Source organism: Lithobates pipiens, unplaced genomic scaffold (genome assembly GCF_037356315.1).
Source record: "Lithobates pipiens isolate NorthernLeopardFrog02 unplaced genomic scaffold, aLitPip1_a1.2 Scaffold_18, whole genome shotgun sequence".
In the NCBI taxonomy this organism is placed as follows: Eukaryota; Metazoa; Chordata; class Amphibia; order Anura; family Ranidae; genus Lithobates; species Lithobates pipiens.
In genome coordinates this window covers 498808879-498821257 of record NW_027507758.1, presented here as the reverse complement: position 1 = coordinate 498821257, position 12379 = coordinate 498808879, and the positions used below count along the sequence as shown (strand labels likewise).

At 43.4% G+C, this 12379-nt stretch overlaps 1 protein-coding gene across 2 annotated transcripts in view; it reads right to left on the bottom strand.

Annotated features, from left to right (window-relative positions):
* RYK (receptor like tyrosine kinase) overlaps window positions 1-12379 on the bottom strand; it is a 242654-nt gene that overhangs the window by 16040 nt on the left and 214235 nt on the right. For both annotated transcript variants that reach the window (XM_077488654.1, XM_077488655.1), the window contains exon 12: window positions 403-512. In XM_077488654.1, the coding sequence (XP_077344780.1) occupies window positions 403-512 (110 nt within the window). The remainder of the gene's footprint in view (window positions 1-402; window positions 513-12379) is intronic.

Here is a 12379-nt window from a genome sequence, read left to right as displayed (position 1 = left end):
TAGTATTTTAAGGAGAAAGGGCAAGCGATGGAAAACGCCATAGTCTTAATGTTTTTTTTATTTTTTCTTAAACAGCAGAGGTAGTTTATATATATATATATATATATATATATATACACATATACACACACACACACACACACACACACACACACACACACACACACACACACACATATATATATATATATATATATATATATATATATATATATACACACATACATATACACACACACACACACATATACACGCATATGTTTACTTTAAATAGTTACAGTCCATTGTCCCTTCTATGCAGATAACCATTACTTTCCTCAAGAATTAGTGATGCCCAATACTCCACACATATTGTATGTTAAATGTACATGTTTAATGACATCAGCCCTGAGAATCACTTACACACAATTCCTAGCAGCAAGGTCTTTATGGATAACTTCTCGTCTGGCCAAGTAACTCATCCCACAGGCTATCTGAATTGCCATATGCACAAGATCTTGCTGGGAAATTGCCTATAGGAAAGAGAGTGAGAATCATAAATCGAGGAATGTAGCCATGATGTAACCATGGAGCACTATTAATAAACTAAGTTACACATGCTATGACAAACTCCCATATATGTAAAATAAACCAATAGCTAAAAACACAGCTAAAATCCATAGTTGTAAACCCTCCCAGAAGGCAAGGCGAGTATAAACTTCCATCTTTATGAGATGGGAAAGAAACATCTTCTTGGCTTAATGCATGTAGGCAAAAAGGAACAACTATACTTCCTTTATTCTGTGTTTTTTTTTTTTTTTTTTTAAAGTAAATGCAATAAAGTAGATGCAAGACAGGTCTAATGTAGCTTAAATTGTGGCTTTTTAACCACTTAAGGACCGCTGCATGTCAATGTACGTCGGCACAATGGCACCGACAGGCACAACCACGTACATGTTGCCTTCCAGCTGGCTGCGGCGGTCCGTTTCGCTCCGGGCCATCCCCTCTTGATCGCTCCTGGCGAATGAGAAGCTACCCCCGCCTGTGTAGTGTAAACACAGGCAGGGAGGAAATGATGTCACTCTCCTCATGGCGGTCTTTTTGACTGGACAGCGAGGAGAGAAGACATCCAAGCAAGCGCACCAACAGTCCACTGACACATAGGCACACTTTTCACCCCAGTCACCCCCCGATCGTACCCCCCCCCGCCAGTGTCACTGATTGCAGTGATCATTTATTTACTGATCACTGCATTTAGTGTCAGTTGTGACTGTAAAAAGTGTCAGGGCAGTTAGTGTTAGGCCCCTTTAGGTCCAGGGTAGCCCCCTACCCCCCTAAGGTTTAACCCCTTGATTGCCCCCCCAGTTAACCCTTTCACCCCCTTTTACCAGTTTCACTAAGCAATTGTTTTTCTGATCGCTGCATTAGTGTCACTGGTGCCGCTAGGAAGCCAGTTATTTTTTTAGGTTCACCGCCAGGTTTTTATAGTGTTAGGTACCCCCATATATAACCTAATAAAGGTTTTAACCCCCTGATTGCCCCTAGAGTTAACCCTTTCACCAGCGATCACTGTATAAGTGTCACTGGTGACGCTGGTTAGCCAGTTATTTAGGTTCCCCGTCAGGTTTTTATATAGCGTCAGGTACCCCCATATAATACCTAATAAAGGTTTTAACCTCGATTGCCCCTAGTTAACCCTTTCACCAGTGATCACCGTATAAGTGTTACGGATGACGCTGGTTAGGTAGTTCGCTTTTTATAGCATCAGGGCACCAGACATTTATTACCCAATAAAGGTTTAACACCCTGATCACCCGGCGGGTGATATCAATTAGGTTTTAGGGTCAGATAGGGTCTGCGTCGCCCCAGGCAGTGCTAGGTTAGTGCCAGTACCGCTAACACCCACGCGCAAAGCATACACCTCACTTAGTGGTATAGAATCTGAACAGATCAATATCTGATCAGATCTATACTAGCGTCCCCAGCAGTTTAGGGTTCCAAAAAAATGCATTGTTAGCGGGATCAATCCAGATACTTCCGCCCAGCCAAGTGCAGTATCGATCGATCATTGTCACTTACAAAACACAACACACATAACTGCAGCGTTCGCAGAGTCAGGCCTGATCCCTGCGATCGCTAACAGTTTTTTTTTTGGTAGCGTTTTATACAGTCGCTGACAGCCTAGGTGCTTTTTTACCTGTGAGTCTCACTAGTGTACCCCTAAATTTAGAGCCCAAAATGGCAAAGCGAAGGTACACTAGTGAAGAGGCCTACACGTTTCTGAGCATGACAGATAGTGAAGCGGAAGTCACTGATCTGTCAGATTCAGGCTCAGAATACGATCCTGTAGAGGACAGCGGCTCCATGACAGATAGCTCTGACGACGAAGATGAGGTCACTGCTAACGTCAGGTGTACCAGACCCCGATCTTCTGATGTTGTTGAGGTGCAAGAATCGCAGGTCCCTCGTATGGAGCAGAGAAGTACTAGAGCCGCTCATCCTTCTGGTGAACTGGCAAGCACCAGCGGCCTAGTATACCCTGGACGTACATCAAGCACTGCAGTATCACGTGATGACGTGGCAAGTCCCATAAGTGCAGTTCAAGCTGGCGAGGTGACAAGCACAAGTAGTGTCCCGCTGCCACCAAGAAGACCAAGGCAGGCCCCGTCGTTCCCATAGTGCCCTTCCTGCAGAATTCACCAATCCTGATTGGGTGCCCACCACTTCTGCAGCACCAGTACTTCCCCCATTCACTGGCCAACCCGGTATTCAGGTGGATACAGCTGATTTAACGCCACTTGATTTTTATTCGCTGTATTTCACGGAAGATCACTATAGATCTATTGTGGACCAAACTAATGTATATGCTGGTCAACACATCGCCACTAATCCCTAGTTGCCTTCCCTTGCCAGAGATTGGAAACCAGTTACGGTTTCCGAATTTAAGACCTTTCTTGGCCTTTCCCTCAACATGGGCACACAAATTCATGACGTTGCGGGCATATTGGTCCACGCATCCGACTGACCACATGCCCGTGTTCTCTAACTCCATGTCCAGGAAACGATACGAGCAGATCTTGCGGTTCATGCACTTCAATGACAATGAACTTTGTCGTCCTCGTGGAGACCCTGAATACGATCGGCTCTACAATCAAGTTGTCTGCGTTGACGAGTCCCCGATTAAGTTTTCGGGTCGCTTGTCATTCAAACAATACATTCCCAACAAGCGTACCAGATACGGGGTCAAGCTCTATAAGTTCTTTGACAGGGCCACAGGCTATACATGGAGCTTTATGGTTTATGAGGGTAAAGATAGTTACGTAGAGCCAGAGAACTGCCCTGCCTACATAGGAAGCGCTGGCAAGATAGTGTGGAACTTGGTGTCACCCTTGTTCGGAAAGGGGTACCACTTGTACGTGGACAATTATTACACGAGCGTGCCACTGTTTAGGCATTTGTTTGATCAGATTGGAGCATGTGGCACCGTGCGACCTAATTGCCGGGGCTTGTAGATTCCCGTCTTAGGCTGGGGGAGAGAGCCTGCTATCGGTGTAATAATTTGCTCGCTGTGAAGTGGAGGGATAATAAGAATGTTTTCGTTCTTACCTCCCTTCATGCAGACACGACGGTCCAAATTCATAAGGCGACTGGTATTGTGGAGAAACCCCTCTGTATCCACGAATAGAACAAAAATATGGGAGGGGTGGACCTCAATGACCAGTTGTTGGCGCCGTATCTAGTTGCCTGTAAGGCCAGACGCTGGTACAAAAAAGTGTCTGTTTACTTATTTCAATTGGCTTTGCTGAATGCTTATGTGCTATACAAAGCTTCAGGCAGCACTTTAACCTTTCTTTTTTTCCAGAGAGGTTGTCACAGACCTTCTGTATCCAGATGGCTCTGCACCTCACCATTCCCAAACAAATGCAGTAAACTGGCTGCATGAGAGGCATTATCCTTATGCCCTCCCGAGTACCCCTACCCAACGAGCCCCCCAAAGAAGATGTCGTGTCTGTACCAAGCGCGGATATAGGCGTGACACCCGTTGTTATTGTCCACGTTGTCCTGGCAATCCTGGTCTTTGCCTTGGTGAAAGTTTTGAACGCTACTATTCACTAGTGAAGTATTAGCGTAGGGTACAGAATTTCACAGGCTAGGCCCACTAACACAGGGTCTCCCAAGATGCCATCGCATTTTGAGAGACCCGAATCGTTTCAGTTGTTACAGTTTACAGTTAAAAAAAAAAGTAAAATAAAAAAATAAAATAAAAAAATATATATATAAAAAACAAAAATAGTTGTCGTTTTATTGTTCTCTCTCTTCTCGCTAATTTTTTATACTTTACTGTGTTTTATTGTTAACCATTTTTTTGTTTTCAGGTACGCCATTCAGCTGCAGCACGGATTTATTTATCTTGACAGCAATAGCGTTTTCTCCCACGATACATAAAGCCGTGACTCCAGTGCTGTAGGAGGTGATTTCACCACCACAGTTAAAAAAAATAAAATAAAAAAAAAGAGCATATATGCAGAAGCATGGGGGCAGCAGCGATTTTGCTCTTAATGCCGCGTATATACAGTCGAAATTCCAACGGAGGGCTTGCCCGTGGAAAAGTTCGACCATGTGTACACGGCATAACTTTTTGTGGGAGGATGTCCCCATGCTTCGGCATATATATATTTTAGGCACAGGTTGCGTTAAAAAATGTTTTATTTTTTACTGTTTTTTTGGCATTTGCTTTGCAGGTATGGCAAGGTTTTACTGTTATACTGTAATGTTACTTTGTTTTAATGTTAACCATAATTTGCTTAGCAGGTACGCCATTCAGTTGCAGCGCGGATTTATTTATCTTGATAGCAACAGCGTTGGAGTCACGGCTTTATGTATCGTGGGAGCAAACGCTGTAGGAGGTGATTTCACCACTACAGTTTAAAAAAAAAAAAAAAAAAAAAAAAAAAAGAGCATATATCCCGAAGCATGGGGGCAGCAGCGATTTTGCTCCTAATACCGTGTATATACAGTCGAAATTCCGACGGAGGGCTTGCCCGTGGAAAAGTTCGACCATGTGTATGCGGCATAACTTCTTTTGTGGGAGGATGCCCCCATGCTTCGGCATATATAAATGGTGCATGTATGCCCATCATTAGAAGTGGGTGGATGAAGGGAGGTATTCTAATGGTGGGCATACCCACCGATCAATCTCTTTTTTTTCGTTCAGCCAACATGACTCTCAGCAAATAGCTTGGGGTGTCTACTTTCCAAAATGGGGTCATTTGGGGGGGGGGGGGGGGTTGTGCCATCTTGGCATTTTATGGCCTTCAAAACTAATAGGTAGTTAGGAGTGAAATAAAAAAATTTACGCCCTAAGAAATCCAGATGGGGGCGATTGGTTTTCGGGGCCCCGTACGCAGCTAGGCTCACAAAAAGTCCCACACATGAGGTATCCCTGTACTCAGAAGCAGCAGCAAAATGTATTTTGGGGTGCAATTCCACATATAACCATGGCATGTGTGAGCAATATATAATTTAGTGACAACTTTATGTAAAATTTATTATTCAATTATTCAATCCCTTGGGACAAAAAAAAAAAAATATTCATTGGGCTCAACATGCCCCTCAGCAAATAGCTTGGGGTATCTACTTTCCAAAATGGGGTCATTTGGGGGGGGGGGGGGTTTTGTGCCATCTTGGCATTTTATGGCCTTCAAAACTGATAGGTAGTGAGGAGTAAAATAAAAAATTAATGCCCTTAGAAATCCTGAAGGCGGTGCTTGGATTTCGGGGTCCCGTACGTGGCTAGGCTCCCAAAAAGTCCCCCACATGTGGTATCCCCATACTCAGGAGAAGCAGCAGAATGTATTTTGGGGTGTAATTTCACATATGCCCATAGCATGTGTGAGCAAGATATCATTTAGTGACAACTTTGAGCAAAAAAAAAAAAAAAAAGTTCGTAATATTCCCGCAACTTGTGGCAAAATATAAAATATTCCATGGACTCAAAATGCCTCTCAGCAAATAGCTTGGGGTGTTTACTTTCCAAAACGGGGTAATTTTGGGGGGTTTTGTGCTATTTTGGCATTTTATGGCCTTGAAAACTGTGATAGGTAGGGACAAGTGAAATCAAAAATTTTCACCCTTAGAAATCCTGAAGGTGGCGATTGGATTTCGGGGTGCCGTGCGTGGCTAGGCTCCCAATAAGTCCCACACATGTGGTATCCCCGTACTTGGGAGAAGTAGAATATATTTTGGGGTGCAATTCCACATATAACCATGGCATGTGTGAGCAATATATCATTTAGTGACAACTTTGAGCAAAAAAAAAAAAAAAAGTTTGTAATATTCCCGCAACTTGTGGCAAAATATAAAATATTCCATGTGTACATTTTTTATTTTTTTGTCATTATTCAATCCCTTGGGACAAAAATAAATATTCAATGGGCTCAACATGCCCCTCAGCAATTTCCTTGAGGTGTCTACTTTCCAAAATGGGGTCATTTGGGGGGGTTTGTACTGTTGTACTGCCCAGTCATTTTAGCACCTCAAGAAATGAGATAGGCAGTCAAATTAAAAGCTGTGTAAATTCCAGAAAATGTACTCTAGTTTGTAGACGCTATAACTTTTGCGCAAACCAATAAACATACGCTTATTGACATTTTTTTTTACTAAAGACATGTGGCTGAATACATGTTGCCCTAAAAGTATGACTAAAATTGAGTTTATTCGATTTTTCTTATAACAAAAAGTAAAAAATATCTTTCTCAAAATTTTTGGTCTTTTCCCATTTATATCGCAAAAAATAAAAATCGCAGAGGCAATCAAATACCATCAAAAGGACGCAAATTTCGTTTGGGTACAACATTGCATGACCGCGCAATTAACAGTTAAAAGCAGTGCGAAATTGTAAAAAGACCCCTGGTCCTTAGGCTGACAATTGGTCCGAGGCTTAAGTGGTTAATAAGGGCCTACGCATTAGCCAAAAAAAAATAAAAAATAAGAAATAAAAAGAAAAGAAAAGAACTGGGGAAAGGGGGATAAAAGGCATTTGGAGTCAAAGGAGGGAAAGTTGGGAGCGTGTACTGTAAGGGATGAGAATACCCAACATGTTGCTTTGCCCTGCGTAGGCAAAACTTAGGATTCACTTTAGGCTAAATTACAGTGGTTTCATTTTTCTCTGACTGCAGTTCAGCTCTAAGGGGATTCTGCCAAAAAAAAAAAACAACATACCTGCAGAAGTTTCTAATACTTTATGGTTATCACTGAATGCCATTTAAACAGACAGTGCCTTGGCATTTCTAGATAGTGGTAAAGCTTGTCTGCAACTTTCCGCCTCCTGTAAATATCTATTGGCCAGCAGGAATATGTGGGAGGGCAGGAAGATCAGTCTCTACATACTTTATATAAAAAAAAAAAAAAAAAAAAAGGATTCCAGTCTTTCCACGATAAAAAAAACAACCATTCTACTGCAACATTTTCTAATGGGATGTCCTACAGCGTTTCTGTAGGACACCCTATTATCTAAAAAAAAAAAAAGTTTAAATTAAAAGGCCTTTTGGAGAATGTTACACCCATATATACAGTGTAACGTAATGTCAGTGTACTCCAGTCCCCACAACCCCCCAGATCCACACTGACAGCGGAAGGGGATTCCTCTCCCCGCACTCGTTATCACAATTTAAAGAGGAAGTAAACCCTAATGGGTGTTACTTCCTCTTTCATTCCCTGCAAAGGCAAAGCATAATGGACTACTATGCATCGCATAGTAGTCCATTATGTGTCACTTACCTGACACAGGAGCCAGCGAAGTCGCCGCTGTCCCCTGTAGTCCGCCGCATCCATCTTCTTGGTGGGGTCTCGCAGCTCCGCCGCTGTCATTCGGCGAAGCCGCGATGACGTCACTCCCGCGCATGCGCCTGGGAGCCGACACGCGCGGCAGCTCCGTCGTTGAGAATGCCGCGCTCAGTGCGGCTGCTCGCCGCTGTCTATGGCGCATGCGCCGTAGACAGCGGTGCCTGTTTTCGGGCAAATATCTCCTAAACCATATAGGTTTAGGAGATATTTCTTGGACCTACAGGTAAGCCTTAATCTAGGCTTACCTGTAGGTCAAAGTGGTTTGTAAGGGTTTACAACCACTTTAAAAACAGTGTGGCTGTACAGGGTGCCACTCCCACAGCTGTGTCATTCATTCACAGAGTTCTATGAATGAACTACAAGTACTGTCTTCCACTGCGGCGGATAGCTTGTAGTTCTCGGTGAACTGAGAGTGCACTGATGAGCGTGTAGTTCATGGATTCTTCCTGCATGTCAGCAGCGGTCTGCCAGTGTGTGTGTGTGTGTGTGTGTGTGTGTGTGTGTGTGTGTGTGTGTAGAAGCCTGGCGTTGCACCCAATATCTGCAGATCATGGGTGCAAGGCTTTATAGGCTGCAGTGTAAAAAAACAAAACACTTTACCTGCAAATTTATGTGTATTTTTTCTTTGGTAAAAAAAGAACAAACACAGAAAGGTTAACTTATCCTTCACCAATACAAACTGGGTGTATAAATACTTTTGCACATATACAGCAGGCAAAGTAAACCACCATAATACCATATAGGTATTGAAGTGATTGTAAAGCTTTACTTTTTTTTTAAATCATTAGGTACCACAAAAGGTTTTATTTTTTTTTATTTTTTATTAAAAGCGGAGGTCCGCCCACTGCTGCAAAAATTAAAAGCCAGCAGCTACACATACTGCAGCTGCCGGCTTTTAATAGGACAATTTCCTTTCGTCCAGCGATGTCGGCACCGCAGCTGATGTTTCCATCAGTTGTCGGGTGCTGCCGCAATTGCGGGTAAGGGAACCCAGCAGGGTAGCTTTATGGTTTCACGCCGGGAACCCTACTGCCGTGGCTCCTGGAAGTGGAAACAGGATACCTGTCAGGTACCCCCCTCCCCCCCCGAAAGGTTCCAAATGTGGCACCAGATGGGGGTAGGAGACAAATGAGCGGAAGTTCCACTTCCCACTTCCACTCCGCTTTAAAGAGTTTGTTAACCCCCCCAAAAAAATTGTAATTTGGCCCCCTGTAACACCTGGCTGATCCTGCCTGGTTATACCCTCCCCTTAGTAAACTTTCCCAGTCTCATTTTCTTCTTTAACCACTTACAGACCGGACCATTTTGCTGGTCAAAGACCAGACCACTTTTTGCGATTCGGCACTGTGTCGCTTTAACTGACAATTGCGTGGTCGTGCGACGTGGCTCCCAAACAAAATTGTCGTCCTTTTTTTCCCCACAAATAGAGCTTTCTTTTGGTGGTATTTGATCACCCCTGCGGTTTTTATTTTTTGTGGTATAAACAAAAATAGAGCGACAATTTTGAAAAAAACACGCATTTTTTACTTTTTGTTATAATATCCCTCAAAAATATATAAAAAAAACATTTTTTCCCTCAGTTTAGGCCGATACGTAATCTTCTACATATTTTTGGTAAAAAAAAAAAAAAAAAAAAAAAAAAAATCGCAATAAGCGATTGATTGGTTTGCGCAAAAGTTATAGCATTTACAAAATAGGGATAGTTTTACAGCATTTTTATTAATTTTTTATTTTTTTACTAGTAATGGCGGCGATCAGCGATTTTTATTGCGACTGCGACATTGTGGGGGACTCATCGGACATTTTTGACACATTTTTGGGACCATTGTCATTTATACAGTAATCACTGCTATATAAATGCAGTGATTCCTGTGTAAATGACACTGGCAGTGTAGGGGTTAACCAGGGGGTGGCAGTGTAGGGGTTAAGTGTTCCTAGGGGTGTGTTACTAACTGTGGGGGGGTTGGGCTTTCATTTAGTGAACACTGATCTCTGCTCCAATTACATGGAGCAGAGATCAGCGTCATTAGTTGCTAGGCAGAATGGAGAAATGCTGTTTACACGGCAATTCCTCCATTCAGCCGTCCCGTGAGACGATCGCGGGTATGCCCGCGGCGATCGAGTCCGCGGGTCCCGCGACCGGACTCACGGGGGTCCCGACCAGCGCGGGAGCGCGCCGTCGGCAGCTCGTTCCCGATGGCAGGGCGGCATTGAAGATTGGACGTACCTGTACGCCAATATGCCTGCTCGTGCCATTCTGTCGACGTACATCGGCGAGCGCTGGTCGGGAACAGGTTAAGTTTATTAATCTTACGATCCATCATCCAATAGGATTGAACTCTGTGCCTTTTATTGTGACGCAAAAACGGTTTTAAGGTTGGAAGCCCGTCTCTCTTCTATTGTTGTAAGTACCATTCTTATTTGGTATGTTATGTGATGCTTAGATTGAATTTACACTGTTAAGGTATACAATATACAATTTATATTGTACGTTGTACAATATCACAATGTAATTCCTCCTTTTTCTTTTGTTTATTAGACATATAACAATTTGCTTCTATTTGACCCCTGAGGAAGGAAATTAATGTGTTTACCCTTATTCGCCCCGCTTTTCCGAAACATGTTGGGATTTTTGTGATCACATCACTTCCAGGATTCCCTCTGTGAAGCTCATTTGTTGCTCCAAGAACTTAGCAACGTTATATGCATCAATGTTCTATTACAGCCGGTTCACACAGCGGGCGATGCGAGGCGACACGACTCGCCTCGCTCTCGCAAGTCGCCCCCGTTGTGTACAATGGAACCGTTCTGAGAGGAGCGACTCGAGTCGCTCCGACTCAGAAAAAAGGTTCCTGTACTACTTTTGGGCGACCTCGGGGCGACTTGCATTGACTTCTATACAGAAGTCATTTGCAAGTCGCCACTGAGGCCGCGGCAGGTCGCAGCGAGGCAAGTCGGAGTCGCCTCGCCTCGCCTGCTGTGTGAACCGGCCCTTAAATGATTTTAGGAATATTTACAGTATTATTTTGGAATAAAATTTTTACTTTTATATATACTGTTATCTATCCCTTACTTCTACTCCCACCTGCAAAATCTCCCCCAAGGGCATTCTTTTTCCCCTCCCCTTAGTAAACTGACCACAGTGTATCTGACACCGTGGTCAGTTTAAGTGCCTCCATCAACCGCAGCCCTGCTATCTCCTCTGTGCTCTCCCTTCTCCCCTCCCTTCCTGTTGGTTCATGACAGTGCCCACCAATGCAACTCTTGCTGCTCAAATAACTTTTACAACTTCATACCATCCCATCTGTGTGCCCATGTGAGTGATTTATAATAATAATAAAAAAAAAAAGCCTGCCATACCTCATATCACAGCTCTCTCAGTGATCACATTATTGGCTGGCTCGCTCTCGCCTCTCCAAGATGACGTCAGCGAGGGAGTCTTGACTGCATCTGTCAGACGGGGAGAGGAGAAAGCCAGCCGATCATATGATCGCTAAGAGCTATGAAAATCAGAGAGCCCATCACACACGCAAAAATTACATTTCTGGGGGGCGTTCTGTATTCTGTGTTCAGAACACCTCCAGGTAGCCATATTGCTTTATACAGAAAATTACAGCGCTGCAGATTGAAAAGAAAAGGTAATATTTAACATTCAATTACATACGACTTGAATAGCAATTGTATACGCTTTATTATTTGCCATTTCTTTCCCCCAAAAAAGAAGAGTTAAACTTTAAGCACTTGTTGGAAGGGCTTTGCCTTCTAATCGTAAAAACATTGTCAGGTATGATCCAGCTGCTACAAATATTCTTTAATTCAGAACTAAGGACAATGTCACTAACAACTTTCTTTCTGTAACAGCTTTGAATCCAACTGTTCTGGCGACTCTTAGCTGGTCAGAGGAGTTCCTGCTTCTACTGGTGGAAATGCTATACACCGTAGCTACAACTCATGTGTGCCATGATTACCAGGAGCTGCACTGGGTAACATAGTAGCTACTTTCAATAAATTCACAGGTATGCTCAGCTACTGACCTACACACTGTTGCTGCAAGAAAGACATTTACTTGACTGCAGTTTAATCTTTTCTATCAAATATGCTATGGGGAAGAACCCCCTAACTACCGTATTTTTCGGCATATAACATGCACAGGCGTATAACACGCATTCATTTTAGGAGGGAAGTTTTAGGAAAAAAACTTAAATTTGAAAAAGAATTTGAAACAAAATGAGGGTCAGTGTCCATCAATTCAGCCTCACCATTGCCCATCTGCAACCTCACAATTGGGCATCAATACAGCTTGAGCAATGCCCATCTGCAGCCTGATCAGTGCTCATATGCATCCTCACCTCAGATTAATGCTGCCTCGGAGGGGACAGGGGGGCACTACGAGTGCCATCAGATTAAATACAGAAAGAATCTCCAGTTTACTCGGCGGCCTCTTTAATACAAAGTACTATGATAGACAGAACACTGGTCCAATGCCAGCCCAGGAGACGGGACTTCCTATTACAGAGGCCCCTGAGAAAACAGGAGATTCGTGCTGTATGTAATC